This window comes from Mobula hypostoma, chromosome 2 (assembly GCF_963921235.1).
Source record: "Mobula hypostoma chromosome 2, sMobHyp1.1, whole genome shotgun sequence".
In the NCBI taxonomy this organism is placed as follows: Eukaryota; Metazoa; Chordata; class Chondrichthyes; order Myliobatiformes; family Myliobatidae; genus Mobula; species Mobula hypostoma.
The window spans coordinates 174,798,657-174,822,853 of record NC_086098.1 but is presented as its reverse complement, the minus strand read 5'-3'; the positions used below and the strand labels follow the sequence as shown (position 1 = coordinate 174,822,853).

Here is a 24,197-nt window from a genome sequence, read left to right as displayed (position 1 = left end):
TAAGTCAAACTTCACTAATCTGTCAGTAGTAATTAGGTTATGCAGAGTCAGTAAGGAAATTAGATAAGCATTTTCAAAACCGATTAAATTACTAATGGTCATAAATCAATGAAATTCTGTGTGTTTGTCTAGTTATTTGGAATGATTATTCTTAGAATGCCAGATGTACAGTATAATTATAGTTGCACACTTTTTTTTTAACTTATCCTCAATTCCTTTGCAGTATTAATTTTCCCTTTTCCGCCCTTTTTCTGTCTTTCTTTTTCATGGCATCGTTTTGTATTTTGCCAGTGTTGTGAACGTTGAGTAAAGTACTTCCGTTTTATTCACATGTAATTGCATATTTGTAAGACATGTTTTCCAGCAGCTAGTTTGACTTCAGACATTATTGTACTTGCAACCCAGCATCATCTTGATCTTCATATGAGACTAGTTATAGCATCATACAGTCAAAATCCTTGAATAGGACCCCTCACCTGCAAAGCTCCCAGTAAATGTCACAAATAAGGGGGAGTGGGAGGCCGATTATCTCAGCTGATTTTACTGTCCTCTACAGGGTCTTACAGTCCGATGTCTTGCAGCTTTTGTACCCCACAATGGTGCTTCTGTAGAAAGTTATTAGAATGGGCACAGAACTTGTACGCCTCAATCTCCTCGGTATCGAGGCTGCTGCCTCTTCTTGACCAGTGAGGTGGTGTTATGAGTCCAGGTTGTATCATCTGTTATGTGCACACCAGGAACCTGATGCCCCTCACTCTATCTATGGGAGAGCCATTGATATGCAATGGGAAGTGGTTGGCTTGTGCCTTCCTGAAGTCCACAATCATCTCTTTTGTCTTGTCCGTGCTGAGATGCAGGTTGCTCTCACACCATTTGACAAGCCTCTCTACCTCATTTCTTTATGCTAACTCATCACTGTTGCTGATGAGGCCAAGGACTAATATTATCAGTGAGCTTAACATTACGGTTTGAACTGAATCTGGCAGTGCATTTTTGAGACAGTAGCGGACTGAGCACGCAATCGCTGGGGCACCAGTGCTCAGTGTGATGGAGCTTGAGATATTGCTGCCAACTTTTCTGACTGGGGTCTTTCCATCAAGAAGTCAAAGTTCCAGTTGCAGAAAGAGATGTTGAGTCCCATTGACAGTTTACCCACCAGCCTCTGAGAGATGATCATATTAAACACTGAGCTGAAATCGGTGAACAACGTCCTGGTGTATGAGGCATCAACGTTAAGGTGTGACTGGATGGTGTGGAGGGCAGAATCTATGACATTAGTGAATTGGTTTGAGCAGCAGGCGAACAGGGAAGGGTCCGACGTAACTGGAAGATGGGATTTTATACGATCTATTACTTGCCGCTCAAAGCACTAAATGATTGTTGAAGTCATTGCCACTTGGCAGTAATCATTGGCCAGCTGCCATTGTTCTTTTGGGCACTGGAATGATGGTGGCTGCCTGGAAGCCTACAGAGACAGTGGACTGTTTCAGGGAGATATTAAAGACAGAGCCTTTCCCATACTTGGTGGCTTTCTGCTTATTAGCTATTCTGATCTAGTTGTAGGTTAAACAAGTATTCCAATTGCCCTAGTTGCCTTTGCTTGTAGGTGCAGGGGGGAGATGCATAAAATGGCAGAGAGTAATGTTTGCCCTTCTTTTGAATTTGGCTTGTTCTTTATTAGACATTTGTGGAACATCTGCTTTTTGTGGTAATGAGATCCTTGAATTGAAGTTTAGACTATTAAACTATTGATGTACAGAAATTGCCAACCTGCATACTTTTCCTGTTCTTTACCAGTTTGAAGAGGAATAGTCGAACGTACTTCTACACCAGCTTCTTGGCTTATGTCTTTGGTCTTGGACTTACCATATATATAATGCACACTTTCAAGCATGCACAGGTAAATTATCCTTTGTGGTTTTAAATATCGCTTGTGCTTTGATTTTTAAAGTTGCTCCTTACTGGTTGTGGAACCAGTTATAGAATGATTCATAGTGTCATGCACCAATATGAGATGTCAAGGCGTAGTAGGTTTCATTGTTATCTGACTCGAGAGCCAGATTCATAATTGCTATTAGCCAAAAGAGTCGCAAGACTTCTACAAAGCCCATGCTCACATCACCAAGCTTACTATTGTGTTAAATGTATATCCTAAATATAGTCTGTTTCTTTTTAAAATCATCAACTGTATTTGATGCAGTAAAAGATAAACTTGCTAACTCATCTATTGCATATGTACCCTAATGTCCACAAGGGGAATTCATCCGGTTAGACTATAAGACATGGTTGCAGAATTAGGCTGTTAGCCTATTGGATCTGCTTTGCCATTCAATCATGGCTGATTTATTATACGTCTCAACCCTATTATCATTTCCCTCTGTAACTTTTGATGTCCTTTCTAATCAAAACCTATTATCCTCTGCTTTAAATATACCTAATAATGACATACACAGCTATCTGTGGCAATGAATTCCACAGATTCACCACACTCTGGCTAAAAGCAAATTCCTCCTCATCTGTTCTAAAGGGATGTGCTTGTAATTCCTAGGCTGTGCCCTCAGTCCTTGACTTCCTCAGTATTAGAAACATTCTATTGAGGCCATTCAATATTCAGTAGGTTTCAATGAGATTCCTCTCCTCTCCCCCTGCCCCCCCCCATTTCTTCTAAACTCCAAGTATAGGCCCAGAGCCATCAAGTGCTCCTCATACATTAACCCTTTCATTCCTGGGAATCACCTCTGGATCCTCTCCAAAACCAAAACATCCTTTCTTACGTAGGGGCCCAAAACTGCTCTCAGTACTCCAAACACGGTACAACCAATACCTGAGCATTACATCCTTTTGTTTTAAGAATTTTAATTGGTGTCCTTATGTTGGTAGTTCATGGGAAATGTAATTATTATATAGTCTGGTATATGTGCAAGCTGCACATCAAAGACACATGGCTCAAGGGCAGCTATGTAGCTCTTTTGAGGAAGGAAACCTGACATTTTTAATTTGGCATGTGACTTGAGACACAGAATGATATGATTGTTAGTTGTCCTCTGATCAAGTGACAGTATCTCATATCAAAAGTAGTTGGTAGTGGGCAATAAATGCAATGTTTTTTTTAGCTAATCCCCCATCTTGAAGACAGTGGCATACTTGCATTGTCCCATGACACCATGGCCCTATGAGATGACTAACTTTATCAGTCATGTGTACATCAAAACATACAGTGAAGTGCATTGATTGAGTCAATGACTAACGCATTCCAAGGATGTGCTGGAGACAGCTCGTATGTGTCACCATGCTTCCAGTGCTAACATAACGTGCCCATAACTTACTTACTTCCTACTTATGTGTACATTTTTGGAATGTGGGTGGAAACCAGAGGACCTGAGGAAAACCATGCGATCACGGGGAGAGTGTACAGTCTCCTTACCCACAGTGACAGGAATGAACCCCGATCTTGCAGCTTGCGCTGTAAAGTGTTACATCCTCCATGTGCTATTTTTACCCCAAGCGGACACTGTCAATAATGCATAAAATGGCTTGCTATAGCTCATGCAATTAACATTCCCATTCTATCCAACTGTTAATTTAGTTATAAAGTCATGAAAGTTAACTACTGTTCCTGTTATGATGCTGATGTCAAACTGTGAAATCTGACATAAAGTAGTTTCATCCTGTGGTATATTTGTTTACTGTGCTGTGTGATCATTTAGTTGGCCACAATCAAAGCTCCTGCAATCTGCTTTCGAATAGTTGATGGAAACTATTTCCTGTTTCTTTCTGCCACTCTCCACCCACACCTTATGTATGGAAACAGAAATGAGAAGACTTCTGTAATAATTTGCCACTTGCACTCCCAGAATTTATTGGTGAAAGCCAATTTTTATTGATGGATTGCAAAAATTGGTGAGAGCCCCGGACCTGTTACGAGCAATGAATCACTGACCTAAAAATTGCAAACTATTAAAAAAGTAATCAACAGCAGTAAATCAATCACAAACGAGAAAATCTGCAGATGCTGGAAATCTAAGCAACACAAAATGCTGGAGAAACTCAGCAGGCCAGGCAGCAACTATGGAAAAGAGAACAGTTGATGTTTCGGGCCAAGATCCTTCAGCAGGACTGGAGAAAAAAAATGTAGAGTTAAAAGGTGGGGTGATGGGGAGGGAGAAACACAGGGTGCTAGGTAAACAAACAAGAGAAAATCTGCAGATGCTGGAAATCAGAGCAACACACACAAAATGCTGGAGGAACTCAGCAGGCCAGGCAGCATCTGTGGGGGGGAAAAGTACGATCGATGTTTGGGCCGAAATGTTCACTCTGCTCTTTTCTATAGATGCTACCTGGCCTTCTGAGTTCCTCCAACATTTTATGTGAGGTGCTAGGTACAACCAGAAGGGGGAGGGGTGAAGTAAAGAGCTGGGAAGTTGATTGGTAAAAGAGATACAGGGCTGGAGAAGGGAACATCATAACAGATAGAGCGCCAATCATTTATGGTTCTTCAGTTTATATTTTTTAAAAGTTATAAAGGTGTGTGGCATACACACTCAGTGGCCACTCTATTAGGTACAGGAGTGGGATCCAGCGTAACTCATCCATTTCAAGGCTTAATATGTTGTGCATTCAGAGATGTTCTCCTGCACACCACTGTTGTAACACGTGGTTATTTGAGTTAACAAGGCATTTTTGTCCACAGAACTGCTGCTTAATGGATGTTCGAGCAACACTACTCAGCAGGCCAGGCAGCATCTATGGAAAAGAGTAGAGTCAATGTTTTGGCCCGAAACGTTGACTGTACTCTTTTCCATCGATGCTGCCTGGCCTGCTGAGTTCCTCCAGCATTTAGTGTCTGTTGCTTGGATTTCCAGCATCTGCGGATTTCCTGTTTGGCCTGAACAACAGCTGAAGCTCTTCACCATATCTGCATGCTTTTATACATTGAATTGCTGCCACATGATTGGCTGATTAGATATTTGCATTAACAAGCAGATGTACCTAATAAAATAGCCATCGAGTGTATTTCCGATGTTACAGAGAAATGTGATTGAATCCATTCTAGAAATCTGTTCTTGGGTGCACTGAGTTCATGCCAAAATAACAATAGTTTGAAATTGTGTCATGAAATAATTTCCTTTGAAATGTAAATACATCTTTTACTTGTCAGCCTGCTCTGCTTTACTTGGTGCCTGCTTGCATTGGATTCCCAGTGATTGTTGCTGTGGTTAAAGGAGAACTTACTGACATGTTGAGGTAAGAATTTTGATTGCTCTATAATAACTGATTTTCAGTTCAATATTAATTATGTCTCAGTGCACATAGGTGTACAGTACAGGCTCTATAGCTTTTTAACCTATAAGATCAATCTAACCCTTTCTTCCTACATATCTCAATTTTCCTATCGTTCATGTGCCCATATAAGAAATTTTTAAATGTATCTGCCTCTACCATCGCCAATCACCACTGGCAGGGCATTTTACGCACACACTACTCTCTGTGTAAAGAACTTGCCTCTGACATTCCCCACCCCTCGTTCTTTCCTCAATCACCTTTAAAGTTGTACATTAATACAAGGGGACATAATGTTAAGGTGATTGGAGGAAAGTATAGGGGGGATGTCAGAGGTAAGTTGTCGACAGAATTCTTCACACATGTTTGAATCGATATTGCATGCAACTATAAACCGCACTTCCGCAAAACTAGTTGGCAAAACCTGACTGTCAGTATTTCACCTGTGGAAGTTCATGAATAGCAGGGAGGAGCAGCAGTTATTATACTGCCTGTAGCAACAAAAACAAACTTTGCCGTTTTCTTGAAACTAAATGTAATCCACTTCTGCCACTTGATATGGCACTCCTAGTTTATATGGATTATTTTTGCAGTTCATGGTATGTTTTTCTTTATGATTAGACTATTATTTAGCAATTAAGTTCTATGACTGGATGCTGCCAGACTTGGACCTAGTGATATTAAGACCATAAGACATGGACACAAAATTCAGCATGTAGAGTCTGTTCCACCATTTGATAATAGCATTTTCCCTCTGAACCCCATTCTGCTGCCTTCTCTCTGTAACTTTTGACGCCTTTACTAATTAAGTACATATCAACCTCTGCTTTAAATATACCTAATGAGTTGTCAGCCCTGGCAGTCATGTTTCTGTGATTGCAATAATTTCATAATTCCAATTTCGTACTCTAACCACATCTGAACCTGTGAGGTTTTTCCATTATGGTTAACACAGTTGAGTTTGCTAGCCCTCCTGTATTCCCTAACCATCTCTGTCTGCCCACTGGATTTGGTTTCTACATTTTTGTCCTACAGGTTGTACTGCGAGTAAGTTTCCCACTGTGCATCTTGCTTCTCTGACCATTTTGATCTATGGTGTTGATTCCACCATGTCCCACTACGTTTCATAGTGTCATGACTTGTTCATTAGCAATGCAGATTCAGATTCATTAGTTTATCACATGTGCATCAAAACGTACAGAGAAGTTCGTCATCTGCATTAACAACAAACACATCCAAGGGTATGCTGGGGGGTAGTGCTGCCGCACAGTCCAGCACCAACATAGCAAGCAACTGTAGCATAGACTTAAGGTAGTAATAATAAGTACTTTATTGATCCTGAGCGGGAAATTATTTTGTTACAGCAGCAACATTTAAAAACACACTTAGCAATAATGTTTAATAATAAATATAATAACTAATAAAGTACAGAATAATATGCACAATAATTACTATGCAATAATATATGAAATAATGAAATAGACCGTTGTATTATGTGTGCTCTCCTAATGCATAGAGATGAACTGTTATATATGATTATTGCATTTGGTAGGAAAGATGTTCTGTAAGGAACCTTGTAACCCCAGAGCTGAATGAGCCTGTTTGAAAGGATGCTGTGTTGCTTATTCAGTAAGTCGTGGAGAGAATGTGCTTGATTGTCCATGTTGGATAACAGTTTGTTTATTGACCTCCTCTCCACCAATAACTCAAGAGTCCGGGTTGTAGTCAAGGACGGATCTGGCCTTTTTGATGAACTTGTTTAGTCTTTTTCCATCACCAGCACAGATGCTGCTCCCCCATCATAAAGCAATAAAGAGGACTCCACTCACTACAACAGAATGATAAAAGATCTCCAACAGCCTGCTGCACACATTGAAGGATCTCATCTTCCTTAGAAAATAGCCTGCTCATCCTTTTCTTGTAAGCAGCCTTGGTGTTGGTTTTCCAGTCAAGTGTATTGTCGAGATGAACACCCAAGTATTTGTACCTCTCCACCACTGCCACTTCTCCCAGAATGTATACAGGATTCGTCACAGTCCTCTTCCTCTTCAAATCAATCACCATCTCCCTGTTTTTGGTCACATTCAGGAGCAGGTGATTCTTCCCGTGCCACTCCACAAACTTGTCCATCAGTCCTCTGTACTTCAACTCCTGCCCAACTCTGATGCACCCAACCACTGCAGTCATCAGAGAACTACTGCAAGTGATGAGATTCAGATTTGTACTGAAAGTCTGGGGTGTGCAGTGTGAACAGAAGCGGAGACAGGACAGTCTCTTGAGGTACTGCAATGTCACTCACCATCATCTCACTCAGGGTTACCCAGCTGTACAAACTGGGATCTATCTGTCAGGTAGTCAGTAATCCAGGAGATAGTGGATTTGTCTATGTCCAGCCTTTGCAGCTTTATGCTCAGAAGAAGTGGCTGGATTATATTGAAGGCACTAGAGAAATCAAAAAATGTGATTCTCACAATGCCACCAGCATCATCCCGGTGGGAGAGAGCTCTCTGCAACAGGTAGATGATGGCCTCATCCACTCCCATGAGTGGTAGGCAAACTGTAGAGGGTCCAATGAAAATCTCACCTGTGGTCCAAGGTAAGTCAGGACCAGCCTCTTCAGCATCTTGATCACATGAGGTATGAGGACAATTGGTCTGTAGTCATTAAGTTCAGATGGAGTCACCTTCTTGGATACAGGAACCAAGCAGGAATTCTTCCATAGCACCTGTATCTTTTCCTCGTATTACCCCTAAACTTTTGCCCCTTAACTCTCAACTCATGTCCTCTTGTTTGAATCTCCCCTACTCTCAATGGAAAAGGCCTATCCATGTCAACTCTGTCTATCCCCCTCATAATTTTAAATACTTCTATCAAGTCCACCCTCAACCTTCTACGCTCCAAAGAATAAAGACCGAACTTGTTCAACCTTTCTCTGTAACTTAGGTGCTGAAACCCAGGTAACATTCTAGTAAATCTCTGTACTCTCTCTATTTTGTTGACATCTTTCCTATAATTCGGTGACCAGAACTGTACGCAATACTCCAAATTTGACCTCACCAATGCCTTGTACAATTTTAACATTACATCCCAACTCCTATACTCAATGCTCTGATTTATAAAGGCCAGCTTTCTTCACCACCCTATCCACATGAGATTTCACCTTCAGGGAACTATGCACCATTATTCCTAGATCCCTCTGTTCTACTGCATTCCTCAATGCCCTACAATTTACCATGTATGTCCTATTTTGATTAGTCCTACCAAAATGTAGCACCTCACACTTATCAGCATTAATCTCTATCTGCTACCTTTCAGCCCACTCTTCTAACTGCCCCAAATCTCTCTGCAAGCTTTGAAAACCTACTTCATTATCCACAACACCACCTATCTTAGTATCATCTGCATACTTACTTATCCAATTTACCCCTCAACCATCAGAGTCTTGATAAGGGGATAACTTTACTTGCCCCATCAATGAGTTGTTCCCACATCATATGGACTTACTTTCAAGGACTCTTCATCTCATGTTCTCTTATTTATTGTTTTATTATTACTATTTTTTTTTGTATTTGCAGTTTTTTTGCATATTGGTTGTCCTGTTGGGTGCAGTCTTTCACTGATTCTATTGTGTTTCTTGATTGCTCGCAATAAAAATGAATCTCAGAGTTGTATATGGTGATATATTTACTTTGATAATAAATTTACTTTGAACTTTGAAGGCTGATGCCCAGTTTTTGTCCCCCCAGGCTATGGGAGTCCAAAACAAAAGGGCATAGGTTCAGGGTGAGAGGGTGAAGATTTAAAGGGAACATGAAGGGCAACTTTTCTGCACAATGGGTGGTGAATATATGGAATGAGCTTTCAGAGGAAGTGGTTCAGGCAGGTACAGTAGTATCATTCAAGAAGCACTTAGCTAGGTACATGGAAGAGGTGGTGGGTGCTTGGAGGGATATAGGCCAGATGCAGAATATTTGGACAAGCAGGTGGGCGAAAGGGCCTTTTTTCTGTGCTGTTGTTGCTCTGTGACTCAACGACATTAACATTTAAAAGACATTTAGTCAAGTACACCAGGAAAAACTTGTGGTTTCTACTTTGTATAAAATAATCAAAAACTACCTAAGTTAGGAAATATCAAAGGGTATACTTCAAAGTATTCATAGGATTGTCATTGTAAGGCAGATTAATAGGCACATTTAAGTAAGTTTGAACTATTCTATTAATGGTCACAATTAAACAAGTAAAATTTATAATAAGGCATATTAATATGAATAATACAACATTTAATATTGACATAAATAAATCCAGTGAAAGAAATCCCATCCATCAGAATGATGTATTTTAGCTGCTGCTTTATGGACATGATTGGCCAATTAGTATGAATATTAGTACTCATTGTAAGTAGGGAAATTGGCAAAAATATAACAAATGTGAAATGTGTTCCTTGGTCAAAGTTGTCATGACATGGTAATCCCCATCTCGGTATATAGCTTTTGATCAGTTTTTGCTGTTGTATGTTGCAGTGGCTTTCCTTGCTGGAATAGCTTCCATCCATCTTGAAAACCTATCCACTATTATCAGTACATATGAGTATCCTTGGCACTTTGGCAAAGAAATGTACTCCACCTGTAAATGTAAAAATGGGCTAGCAGGTGCAGGAGCACTTAGCTATGCTCACCCTTCTACTTCTCTGGGATTCATTCTCTGACATCTGTTCATCGAGCTTGTGGCCTGAACTTTGGATTCCACTCCAGTGTGTCCTAGGGAGTGTATTTGCTGTACCAGATAGGGAAGCAAAATAGTTGGGATACCAGTCTATGAGTAGTGCCATATTTCCATACTCCATAACTGTTTAACTTCCCACCAGTGTATGACATCCATAAGTTCTTGTACTAGTTAGCCATTCTTCATTGGGGTTCCTGCACCTGTAAGAGATCCTCTTTGTCTTCATAAGTTTCCAAAATCATGAACAACTCCAAAAGCATATTCATGATCACTGTAGATGGGCTGATTTTCCTTCTGTCAACTTACAGGTTTCAGTCAAAGCTTTCAGTTCCACCTGTTGCTCAGAGGTGCAAACAGGAGCCATGCTTCCTGATGTTGGCACTTCAGTTCCAGTGACTAAGGCTCATTCAGCCATTCAAATTCCAACCTCAATCATTGAGGGGGCATCAGTAATTAGAAACAGCTCCTTTAGACCATAAGGTATAGGAGCAAAAGTCTTTTAGGCCATCAAGCCTGCTCTGCCATTTCATCATGGCTGATCCAATTTTCTTCTCAACCCCAATCTCCTGCTTTCTCCCCATCTCCCTTTATATCCTGACCAATCAGGAAACTATCACCCCCTGCCTTTAAATTTACGTAAAGACTTGGCCTCCACGGCTGCCTGTGGTAACGAATTCCACAGACAAATAACAGACATCACCATCGAAGTGGCCGCGCGCGCTGCATCGCGCTGCCATCTTCTCCTCCTCTTCCTCGCATTTTAATTGCACATCCCATTCACATTCTGATATGTCAATCCATGGCCGCCTCTACTGTCAAGATGAAGCCACACTCAGTTTGGAGGAACAACGCCTTGTATTCCGTCTGGGTAGCCTCCAACCTGATGGCATGAATATTGATTTCTCTAACTTCCATTAATGCCCCTCCTCCCCTTCTTACCCCATTCCTAATTTGTTTATTTATTTGTTGTTTTTTTTCTCTCTTTCCCTCTCACAATAACTCCTTGCCTGTTCTCCATCTTCCTCTGGTGCTCCCCTCCCCCTTTCTTTCTTCCAAGGCCTTCTGTCTTATGATACTCCCCCTTCTCCAGCCTTGTATCCCTTTTGCCTATCAACTTCCCAGCTCTTGGCTTCATCCCTTCCCCTCCTGTCTTCTCCTATCATTTAGGGTCTCCCCCTCCCCCTCCCACTTCAAATCTCTTACTATCTCTTTTTCCCATTAGTCCTGACGAAGGGTCTCGACCCAAAACGTCGACTGTACTTCTTCCTATAGATGCTGCCTGGCCTGCTGCGTTCCACCAGCATTTTGCGTGTGTTGCTTGAATTTCCAGCATCTGCAGATTTTCTCGTGTTTGCAAAGACAAACTGTCTGATTGTTTTCAGGCTGTAGAGCAACAACCATACCAAATCTCCATCTTAATCTTTGATGTCCAATTAATCCAGAGACAGTCACAGTTGATGCGACCTCACTACCGATCTATTAAAAATACCTGAAATTCAAAATTCATCTGTACAACAGGGAAAAACAGGCATAGACTTAAGGCCAATTTATACTTGTGCGTCAAGTGTACGCTATAGGTACGGCGTAGCCGCGTACCCTACGCTGTACTCTACGCTGTAGCCTAACGCACTCCTCTCCCAAAATATAACTGTGTCGCGGCGATGCAGACCGCAACAACTGTGATTGGTCCGCTTGGTAGCATCGCATTTCCTCCTACGCTGCAATAGCTTCCCATTGAGTGACTGAAGAGTAAGGAAGGAACTCTGGCTGCAATGCTTTCCATAAAGCTTTACAGCCCTCCAAAATTATGGAGGACCCTGTGCTTGATGCCAGTTTGTAGCTAGCTGCTGCAGCCTGTTGACTTCCACCTGAAGCTAAAACTCGAATGGTGATTGCCAGTCTCTGAGTATACTGTGCCTACACTGATGCGAAATAAATTGTTGGAGATGATAAACCAAATCGTCAAATCTACCTGCTGATATCTGAAAATATTTGAAATGCATTTCCTCGTCCATGTCTCTCAGTGGCCGAACAAGCACAGAAAATTCACCCTCCTTCAGTTTCAGTCGCCATTGTTTGAAGTTTGAGTTTCTTCGTGTTGAGTTTCAACATGAAGGAACTCAACACAGTGGCATAGAAACCCCCCGCCAACTAGCGTTTTGGCGGTGAATTGCAGAGAGACGCAGACACACCAACACACAAGTATAAATGCTCATAACAGCGTAGCCCACTTACGTAGGCTAAGATGTAAGCTAATATGCAAGCTAATATGCATAAGTATAAGTCAGCCTTTATTCTTGTCTTGTTTCCTCAAGCAATACTAAGGCAGTTGCCCAAAGCTATTCTCTTTTTGATTTGAGCAACATACATCAAAGTTGCTGGTGAACGCAGCAGGCCAAGCAGCATCTATAGGAAGAAGTGCAGTTTTTTTTGGCTAGAGCAGAATAACTGAGATCCCAATAAAAATATTACAGGATAGTAGGAACCTATGTAAAGATTCCTACTGTTTAATTTATAAATGGGAACCGGGCAGTTTGACTGCAAATATGGAACATTTAGTTCTGTTTAAAAAATTTGGTATGTTATAAAGAAAAATCCTGGGCTGGCTTTCTGTTCTTTTATTACTTTGGATTATCATATTCCAAATTGGGGAGAATTCAGCTATCATGGGATGTGATCTCATCTGTTGTATGCTTTTGATACCTCCGTACCAATCTCTTTGTATTTTAAATTCATTTTGGCTGGTCTGTCAGAATAGCTGGGAGTTGATCAATGCACACAAAATGCTGGAGGAAGTCAGCAGGTCTGGCAGTACCAATGAAGTCAATTTTCAGGCTGAGGCCCTTCATTGAGACTGAAAAGGAAAGGGGGAGAAACCAGAATACGAAGTCTGGGGGGGTGGGGAAGGACAATGGGTGAGACCAGGTGGGGGCGGGGGAAGGTGGGTGGGAGGGTGGGTTGGGGAGGATGGATGAAGCAAGAAGCTAGGAAGTGATAGCTGGAAGAGGTAAGGAGCAAAAGAAGATGCAATCTGATAGAAGATGACAGACCACAGGAGAGCAGGCAGCAGGGGAACCAGAAGAAAGTGAAGAGAAGAGACTGGATAAAAGGGAAACCAGAATGGGTAATGGAAAAAGAGAGTGGGGGGGGGAGAGACGAAATTACCAGAAGTTCAAAGTTTATTATCAAAGTACATATACGTCGCAATATACAACTCTGAGATTCATTTAATTATGGGCATCCACCATAAATACAAGAAACACACTAGAATCAATGAAACTGTCCCCAACTGATGTGCAAAAGATAAACTGTGTAAATACAAAAGCAAATAATAGTAAATAAATTATCTATAAATAGAGAACATGAGATGACGAGTCCTTAAGAGTGAGTCCACAGGTTGCAGGAACAATTAAGTGATGGTGTGAGTGAAGTTCAGGAGCCTGATGATTGAGGAGTAATAACTGTTCCTGAACCTGGTGGTGTGGTACTTACTTCCTGATCGCAACAGCAAGGAGAGAACGTGGCTTGGATGTTGGGGGTCCTTAATGGATGCTGCTTTCTTGTGGCAGGGCTTCTTGTAGATGTGTTCAGTAGTGTGGAGGGCTTTATCTATGCTCAATGGATTGTATCCAATATTTCCTGTAGGTTCTTCCATTCGAGGACATTGGTGTTTCTATTCCAGGCCTTGGTGCAACCAGTCAATATTCTTTCCACCACACATCTGTAGAAGTTTGTCAAAGCACAAGGTATCTTGCCCAGTCTTCATAAACTTCTAAGAAAATAGAGGCACTGCTGTACTTCTTCATAATGACAGTTGCGCTGTGGACCCAGGACATATCCTCTGAAATGATAACACTGATCCCACGATGAGAACCAGCTCATGGATCTTTGGTTTCCTCCTCTTGAGGTCAATAATCAGCTCCTTGTTGTTGCTGGCAATGAGTGAGAGATTGTGGTTATTGGCACCATTTGGCCAGATTTTCAATCTCTTATATGCTGAATCATCAACATTTGTGATTCGGCTAATGACGGTGTCATCAGCAAAGTTAAATATAGCTTTGGAGCAGTGCTTAGCCACACAGTCCTAAGTATAAAGCAAGTAGATCAGGGGGCTAAGCACACAGCCTTATGGTGCACCTGTGCTGATGGAGATTATGGAGGAGATGTTGGCAATCTGAACTAACTGGTGTCTGCAAGTGAAGAAATCATGGAACCAGTTGCACAAGGAAATATTGAGGCCACGGTCTTGAAACTTATTGGTTAGTTTTGAGCAGATGATCATACTGAATGCAGAGCTTTAGTCAATGAAGAACATCCTCACTTCATCCAGATGTTCCAGGGTTGAGTGAAGAGCCAGTGAAGTGGCATCTGCTGCTGACCTGTTGTAATGGTAGGCAAATTGGAGCAAATTCAAGTCTCTTTCTCAGGTAGGGGTTGATGTGTATCATCGCTATCCTTTTAAAGCGTGGATGATAGTCATAGTGGCAGGTTACCACATTCTTCTTGGGCACCGGTATAATTGAAGCCTACTTGAGGCAACTGGGTACCTGAAACCACCAAAGCAACAAGTTAAAGATGTTGGTAAGCATTTCAGCCAACTGAACAACACAGGTCTTTATACTCAACCAATTTCCCTGTCTGGGCCAGACGCTTTCTATGGGTTCACTCTCCTGAAGGATGCTCTAACGTTGGCCTCAGACTGAAATGACAGGTTTATTGGGGCTGTGGCAGCTTGTGAAGGTTGCTTCATGTTTTGACAGTATAGTAAGCATAAAAAGCATTGAGCTCATCTGGAAGCAAAACCTTGTTACCTTTGTTGCTTGGTTTCAGTTTGTAGGAGGTGATAGCATTCAAGTCCTGCCACATCTACTGAATATCCTTCAGTGATTCAAGTTTGGTGTGGAATTCCCACCTCACATGTGAAATGGCTTTCTGGAGATTGTTCCTGGACCTTTTGAAATTTATTTGGTTGCCAGACCTGATTGTCACAGTCTGGCCCTCAGCAGTTAGCAGAACACATAGTTCATCCAGGTTTCTGGTTGGGCAAGACTGAATGATTTTGAGTGGACGCACTTGCCTACGATTGTTTTTATAAAGTCTGTGACAACCATAGTGTATTTGTTCAGCTTCTCTGAGTTCTTCAACATGGTCCAGTCCACTAACCCGGAGCAATCCCGTAAGTGCTCTTCTGCCTCCCGTGGCCACCTCTTTGTTGTCCTTATCTCTGAAGCCTTGCTCTTTAACCTTTCTATGCAGGTAAGAGGAGGGCAGCCTCTTCCTACCTGCAATGATCAGAAAATGATCGGGTTTCCTGAAATGTGGTCCAGGCATGGAATGGTAGGCATTCCTAATTGTAGTATTGCAGTGGTTGAATGTGTTGGGATCCCTGGTGCTGCAGGCGATATGTTGATGACAATTGAGCAGGTCAAGTTGCGACTGATGGAGAGCATGCTCGGGAGCGGTCTGTCACTGGATCGAACTCAGGAACCTCCATTCTCGAGCCTGGAGCTGATCTCACTGCGCCACCAGCCAACCTAGTTGTTTTGCTTGAACTAAATTTTATAGTTTTATTAAACCTTCAGACTTGTCCTTTGAAAGAATAGATACGATTGTTTGGGTCTCATGTCTATTTGGTTATTCTTCATGCCTTTGTTTTGATTGCTATGTTGCTAAATTTTTATTATGAAGACATCAGCAGCTACATGTTGTTTAGTTTATTCCACTGACATCTGCCCTCACTTACAAGAGAGTTGCTAAGTGGTCAGTAGAGAGAATCTGGAAGTTTGTTTTTAACCCCTGTCTCATCTGAGACAAACTGTTGTGTTAGAAGCTGGCTCATACCGTACTCCTCCTCCTCTTCCTCCTCATCATCATCATCATGTGCTGTGATGTGGGCAATCATGGTCTTGACCATGATTGTTCCAGCCAAATTTTTCTGTAGAAGTGGTTTGCCATTGCCTTCTTCTGGGCAGTGTCTTTACAAGATGGGTGACCCCAGCATTCAGAGATTGTCTGGAGTAGTGGTCGCATAACCAGTACTTGTGATCTGCACCAGCTGCTAATGTGACCACCCGGTACCTGCTCCCATGGCTTAACGTGATCCTGATTGGAGGGGCTAAGCAGGTGCTACACCTTGCCCAAGGGTGACCTGCAGACTAGTGGAGAGAAGGAGCTCCTTACACAGTTAGAGAGATGTGCGATTAATACTGACCTTTACTGAGCTGCCGATAATCCTTAAAAGAGAAAAAGAAAATGCTTGCAATACCCAACAAATATGACAACATCTATAAAGGGAGAAACAAAGTCAAGGTATTGGGTTACAGAAAAGAGAAAATCTGCAGGTACTGGAAATCCGAGCAGCACACACAAAATGCTGGAGGAACTCAGCAAAACAGGCAGCATCTATGGAAAAAAGTACAATCGATGTTTCGGCCTGAAACATCGACTATACTTTTTTCCCTTGATGCTGCCTGGCCTGCTGAGTTCCTCCAGCATTTGTTGCTAAGATATTGGGTCAATATATTTTCATCAGAATCGGAGAAAATTTTGAAAGATTAAGTTGTAGAGAAGGAGAAAAATAAAAGAGAACGAAAGTCATTAGAAAGAGGTGACATTGGGTTAGAAGGTGTAAAATCATTGTGGATAGAGCTAAGCAACTGCAAGGGTAAAAAGACCCTAATGTGAGTTTTATGCAGACTCCAAAACAGTAGTAAGGATGTGATCTACAAATTACAATGCAAAATAGAAAATGCACGCCAGAAGGGCAATGTTACAATAGTCAGGGGATTTCAATATGCAGGTAGATTGGGGAAAATCAGGTTGGTGCCAAGAGGGGGAAAATTCTAGAATGCCTACGAGATGGCTTTTCAGAGCAGCTCATGGTTGAGCCCACTTGGGGATCAGCTATTCTGGATTGGATGTTGTGCAATGAACCAGAATTAATTAGAGAGCTTAAGGTAAAAGAACCCTTGGGGGAAAGTGATCATAATATGATTGAATTTGCCCTGAAATTTAAGAAAGAGAAGCTAAAGTCAGACGTATCAATATTGTAGTGGAGTAAAGGGAATAAAAAAGGGAGATGAAAGAGGAGTTGGCCAGATTTGATAGTTAAAGAACACTGGCAGGGATCACGGTAGAGCAGCAACGGCTGGAATGTCTGGAAGCAATTTGGAGGCATAGTTTATATACATCCCTAAGAGGAAGAAGTATTCTTAAGGCAAGATGACACAACTGTGGCTAACAGAAGAAGTCAAAACCAACATAAAAGCGAAAGAGAAAGCATATAATAGAGCAAAAGTCAACATCCATTGGAGTGACTTCGTCACCAACATCGAAGTCCTCGAACAGGCGGAGGTCACCAGCATCGAGGCCATGCTGTTGTAGACGCAACTGCGCCGGGCAGGACGTGTCTCCAGGATGGAGAATCATCGCCTGCCCAAGATTGTGCTGTATGGCGAACTCTCCACTGGCCACCGTGACAGAGGGGCACCGAAGAAGAGGTACAAGGACTCTCTGAAGAAATCTCTTGGTGCTTGTCATATTGACCATCGCCAGTGATCTAATCTAGTCTCCGATCGCGAGGCCTGGCGACACACCATTCACCAGCCTGTCTCCTCCTTCGAGAGCGCACACAGGGCTGGCATTGAGGACAAAAGGAGAAGGAGGAAGAACCGTGACACAGCAGCACCAAACCCAGAACAGAATTTCTCTTGCAGCCGCTGTGGCCGGGCCTGCCTGTCCCGTATTGGCCTCGTCAGCCACCAGTGAGCCTGCAGCAGACATGGGTAGCCCCCTTCCTAAATCTTTGTTTGTGAAGCCAAGCCATGAGTGGGTACTTAGAAGACTGGGAAGCTTTTAAAATCCAACAGAAGGCATCTAAAAATAGTCATTAAGAAGATAAAGATGGAATATAAAATTAAGCTCACAAATAATATTAAAGAGGATACTAAAAGTTTCTTCAGATACATAAAGTGTAAAAGAGGCAAGAGTGGATATTGGACTGCTGGCAAACAATGCTGGAGAGGTAGTAGTGGGGGACAAGGAAATAGCAGATGAATTGATTAAGTATTTTGCATCAATCTTCACTATGGAAGACACTAGCAGTATGGGGAAGTTCCAGGTGTCAGAGTCATGAAGTAGGTGCAGTTACCATAATTAGAGAGAAAGTTCTTGAGAAATTGAAAGGAAGGTAGGTAAGTCACATGGACCAGATGGTAAACTCCCTATGTTTCTGAAAGAGGTGGCTAAAGAGGTTGTGGAGGCATTAACGATCTTTCAAGAAGCCCTAGATGCTGGAATGGTTCTGGAAGACTGGAAAAATTGAAAATGCAACTCCACTCTTCAAGAAGGGAGAGAGGCAGAAGAAAGGAAACTCTAGGCCAGTTAGTCTGACCTTAGTGATTGGGGTCGATTATTAAGGATGAGGTCTCAGGGTACTTGGAAGCATGTGGAAAAAATAGGCTCTAGTCAGCATGGTTTCCTCAAGGGAAAAGCTTACCTGGCAAATCTGATGGAATTCTTTGAAGAAATGACAAGCAGCATAGACAAAGGACAATCAGTTGATGTGTATTTGGATTTTCAGAAGGCCTTTGACAAGGTGCCACAGATGAGGCTGCTTAACAAGCTATGAGCCCACAATATTACAGGAAAGATTCTAGCGTTGATAAAAGTGGCTGATTGGCAAAGAGTGGGAATAAAGGGAGCCTTTTCTGGTTAGCTGCAGGTAATGTGGTGTTCCACAGGGACCTGTGTTGGGACCGAATCTTTTTATGTTATATGTCAATGATTTCATGATGGAATTGATGACTTTTTTGCAAAGTTTGCAGACGATTTGAAGAAAGGTGCAGGGGCAAGCAGGTATGATGAAGTAGAGAGGCTACAGAAGGAAAATGGACAAAGAAGTGGCAGATGGAATACAGTGTCGGGAAGTGTATGGTCATGCCCTTTGGTAGAAGTGACTATTTTCTAATAGGATTGACTGTTTTCTAAATCGAGAGACAATACAAAAAAACTGAGATGCAAAGTGACATGGGAGTCCTTGTGCAGGATTCCCTAAAGGTTAATTTGGAGGTTGAGTCTGTGATGAAGGCGGCAAATGCAATGTTAGCATTCATTTCAAGAGGACTAGAAGGACTAGAATATAAAAGCAAGGAAGTAATGTTGAGACTTTATAAAGCACTGATGAGGCCTCACTTGGAGTATTGAGAGCCGTTTTGGTCCCCTTCGAAAGGATGTTCTAAAACTGGAGAGGGTTCAAAGGAAGTTCACGAAAATGATTCCAGTATATGAATAGCTTGTGATATGAAGCTATTTGATAGCTCTGGGCCTGTATTCACTAGAATTCAGAAGAACATGGGTGCCTTAATTGAAACCTATTGAAGGGTGAAAGGCCTTGATAGAGTGGATGTGGAGAGCATGTTTCTTATGGTGGGTGTGTCTAAGACCAGAGGACACAGCCTCAATAAAGGGGCATTCGTTTAAAACGGAGTTGAGTAATTTCTTTAGCGGAGAGTGGTGAGTCTGTGGAATTCTGAGAGTGGTGAGTCTGTGGAATTCTTTGCCACAGGCAGCTGCGAAGGCCAAGTGTTTATGTATATTTAAGGCAGAGGTTGATAGATTCTTGATTGGTCAGGGCATGAAGGGATACTGAGAGAAGACAGGAGATTGGGGCTGAGAGGCAAATTGGATCAGCCATGTTGAAATGGTGGAGAATGGCCTAATTCTGCTCGAATATCTTATGGTCTAAAGACAAAGCCTCTAATAGAGCAGAGACTAAATTAAATGGGTGCTGATGGTGGCACCTTAAATTGAGAATTAAATGTATTTCTGGAGGATGTATAAATATGAGCTGAGGTTGAATTTGCTTTACTCACTAGTTGTAGCCTTGTCAGATTGTGAATGTCAGCGCCTTAAGTTGCCTTAGCTTCAGCCAGCATTAAAGGGTTACTGAACGAAGAACTATATAGAAGTATTCTGGATACATTTTAAAAAGGATCTTCCGTGGTCAGTAGTTCGTTTGCATCTTCAAGGGGGAGAACTTGTCGGTGAATCACATCAGTGAATCATGAACATAATCAGTGTTGTCACTGCTGAAACATCAAAGTCTTAAACTGAGTAAATATAAACGCAAGAAGTTGTGCAGATGCTGGAAATCCTTTCTTTCCAGTCCTGATGAAGGGTTTCTGTTTAAAGTATCAACTGTTTGTTCCCTTCCATAGATGCTGCCTGACTGCTGAATTCCTCCAGCATTTTCTGTGTTGCTCCTGAATAATTGAGTCTGCATTGTTGCTTGATCGAAAAGGGAAATTAAAAATAGAAGAACAGTTTTCTCTGCAGCTCCCACCACCAGTCTCCAATATTAGCCAGGGATTGACAGTATGTAGCTATAAAATTTCTTGCCGCTGCACCACCCCCACCCCAAAATCTCCAAGTTCATTCCAGAGAAATAATGCAGAAATCTTATATGCTGGGGAATTGCTGGAATCCTCCATTAAGGAAGTGAAACCATGCTGTTAAAATTAATAATCAGGAACATCAGTGGAATCTTTTTTTGGCAAGGGCTATGAAATATAAAATAGAGGGAGTTTGAACTACTATAAAACAGAAAATGAAGGAAATCTCTTCCATTTCACGCACATCTGCTCTTAAGCCATCCTTCTACCACCCTACTAGAGACAGGATTCCTCTTGTCCTCACCTACCACCCCACCAGCCTCCGCGTCCAGCACATAGTTTTCCTAAACTTCTGCCAACTCCAACAGGATCTCACCACCAAGCGCAACTTTGCCTCCCCCCACCTTCTGCTTTCCGCAGGGATCACTCCCTACGTGACTCCCTTCTCTATTCGTCCCTCCCCACTGATCTCCCTCCTGGCACTTAACCTTGCAAGTGGAGCAAGAGCTACACTTTCCCCTATACTTCCTCCCTCACTACCAACCAGAGCCCTAAACAGTCCTTCCAGGTGAGGCAACACTTCACCTGTGAGCCTGTTGGGCTCACTTACTGTGTTTGGTGCTCCCGGTGTGGCCTCCTGTACATCAGTGAGACCCGATGTAGATTGGGAGACGGCTTCGCTGAGCATCTACAGTCTATTCGCCAGAACAAGCAGGATCTCCCAGTGGCCACCCATTTTAATTCCACTTCCCACCCCCATTCCAATATGTCCATCCATGGCCTCCTCCAGTGTCATGATGAGGCCACACTTAGGTTGGAAGAACAACATCTTTATATTCCATTTGAGTAGCCTCCAACCTGATGGCATGAACATCGATTTTTGAAACTTCTGGTAATGCCCCCAAGACACCCCTCCCGCTTCTCCATTTCCCACCCCTCCCCCCCCCACCTTATCTCACCAATTAACTTCCCAGCTTTTTACTTCATCCCTATCAGCTATCAGCTGGTGTTCTCTCCCCCCGCCCCCCCCCCACCTTTTAAATCTACTCCTCAGCCTTTTTTCTCCAGTCCTGCCAAAGAGTTTTGGCCAGAAATGTCAACTATACTTTTTTCCCATTGTTGCTGCTACCTGGCCTGCTGAGTTCCTCCAGCATTTTGTGTGTGTTGTAAGTGAAGGAATATCTACTCCAGTCTTTTGGAACCTCGGAACAAAACTGAGCAAAGTCAATTTTAGAATGGATTGCAGTGTCAAATACAAAGTTTGCGCATCTCTGTGATTTCCAGTACAATGGATAATGTAATGTTTCAGAGTGGGGAATACAGGATGATCCTGTGCTTGCTCTCCATTCCTAGCTGCATAATCTGAGGTGGCAAATTATTGGGTAATGTGACCTTCATATTTAATATCTTTCTCAAAATTGCTGCATTTCAATTTTGGCCTCAGTGGATATCCTGAGCCTGGGGCATTGAAAGATTGAGATTTCTTTCCGGTGCTGATTCTAGGATCCAAATTTGGAATGGGTCAGGTTTGTATTTCTTTGCTGAGGATTCTGTATTTGCACTTAATAAATTGTTTGTTCTCTTTTTCTTAATGAAGCTTCCTCTTTTGTTCTTTCTCTTATCCTATCCCTTTCCTCCATTTTCTGTTCTGTTAATCAGCTACGAGTCTTCAGCTGAGGTCTTGCCACACACGCCAAGGCTCACCCATTTCCCCACTGTTTCGGGCTCCCCTGCTAGTCTGGCCAACTCTATGCAGCAAAAGCCTAACTCCCCCCGCCGCAGGCGGACGAACCCAAGCCCCATGTAGTCCTGTGAGAGGGCTTGTGGAGCAGCAACGGGTCAGGTATTCATGACTTCTTGCAACGCTTTGCCTGTATAGTGATATATCCAGCATGCTGATGCAGTACAAGCTACTTAGACTTGTGTGAGTGTGTGTGTTTTTTCCCCTTTGTGTATGGTTTGATTTTTAATTTGCTCTTCATTTGAAGGAGGGGCTTTTAATCCATTTAAGTCATAGCTTCAGATGCATGACCTTAATGTGCTCTCAGCAAAGCTTGCCTGCGATTTTTCAGGTAGCAAGATTGGTACTTTAATTGCTAATCCTTTAGCATGAACATCCTGCATCAACTGCACTGATTTGTGTTGTGAATGGGTGTGTTTCAACATCTTCCAGATGTTGAAGACAGTTGTGAGAAAGCAATAACATTGTCCACTAAACCACTACCATAACTTCCATTGTATGTACAGTTGCTGTATTTGTCAATGTGGAGCACAGAGTGAGTTTGTCAATCTGGCGGGAGCAAAGGATGTTGGGAATGGTGAGGGTGGAGCACCACAGCAGGGGTGTGGGACAGGTGGCAGAGGAGGAGTGTCAGGGGCGGGCTGGCACTGGTGCAGACACACCCAACCCTGACACACCAGGCAAGGTCATTTGATTCTAAATTAATTACAGCTTCTCTCCAGTGCTTCCCACTCACTTCCCTCTCCTTTCCCTTTTCCCCAACCATGATTCCCCTCTCCCTGTCCCCTTCCCCCTCTTAGTTCACGATAGAGACCCATATCAGAATCGGGTTTATCATCACTCACGTATGTCACGAAATTTGTTTTTGTTTTGCGGCAGCAGTACAGTGCAATGCATAACATTACTACAGTAGTGTGCAAGAGTCTTGTACCCTAGCTATATATGTACCTGATTATACAGTACTGTACATACAGTATTTATGGAATCACAAGACTGCGATTTACAGCTTAATAACTGCTCCTCATTCAAGAGGTTCAGGTTTAGCAATGCCTCCTAATTCCTGATGGTTAATTCCCTCTGTGTGCTGAATAATTCAACAAAGTTGGTCCTAATAATGAAATTGAGTTTACCTAAAATAAGAAAAATTCTTTATCCATCTGGTTAAGTTCTAGAAATCTTAATTTCAGTCACTGTAAACTTCAATGTTTGCTCAGTAGAGCATTGATAACTATTCAAAGTTTCAAAGTAAATTTATTAAAGTATGTGTCAAGGGCATGTATACAGAAAGGTGCCGGTAAAGGGCTAGTAACATCATAAAGGATCCCACACACCTGTTCATGGATTGTTTGACCCCCTCTCATCAGAGAGGAGGCCACATAGCATCCAGCACCAACAGACTCAAAAACAGTTTCCCCGAGCAGTGAGGCTAATCAACACCTCCATGCACTAACTCTACCACTACTTTATTATTTCCCATCAGTCACCTATGAACAGCCTGGTGTCACATTGTGGACATACAATCAATCTATGTACATAAACTATCTTGTGTATCTATACTTATTGTACTTTTTAAATTAATATTATCGTGTTCTTTATCTTTTGTTTTTTTGTGCTGCATTGGGTCTGGAGTAACAATTATTTCATTCTCCTTACACTTGTGTACAGGAAATGACATTAAACAATCTTGAATCCTTGAGTTATATACAACCTTGAGATTCATCATCTTGCGGGCAGCCTCAAAACAAAGAAACAACAAAATGGACAAATGCCCACTGTATAAAACAGGAACAAATCGTGCAAACAGTAAATAGAAAAGTACACAAATAATACACTGAACATGAACCACAGAGTCCTCTCCCATGAAGAAAGCAGGAGTTTGGTCTGGAGCCAGTAACCCAAGCAAGGTTGGAGCAGTATAAATCGATCAGTCTAAGGATGTTGGAAATGTAAATTAAAAACAGGAGATGGAAATCTCAGCAGGCCAGGCTGCATCTGTGGGAAGAGAAACACTTCTAAAGCTTCATGTCAGACACCTTTGTCAGATGTGGTCTGATCTGATGAGT

The 24,197-nt window shown here is 42.3% G+C and overlaps 1 protein-coding gene across 2 annotated transcripts in view; it reads left to right on the top strand.

Annotated features, from left to right (window-relative positions):
• hm13 (histocompatibility (minor) 13) overlaps positions 1-24,197 on the top strand; it is a 99,860-nt gene that overhangs the window by 59,353 nt on the left and 16,310 nt on the right. Inside the window, exons 10-12 of one of the 2 annotated variants that reach the window (XM_063041105.1) lie at positions 1,798-1,900; positions 5,159-5,244; positions 22,053-22,236. In XM_063041105.1, coding sequence (XP_062897175.1) covers positions 1,798-1,900; positions 5,159-5,244; positions 22,053-22,200 — 337 coding nt within the window. In that variant the 3' untranslated portion in view covers positions 22,201-22,236. The remainder of the gene's footprint in view (positions 1-1,797; positions 1,901-5,158; positions 5,245-22,052; positions 22,237-24,197) is intronic. The other variant, XM_063041106.1, reaches the window with a different exon arrangement.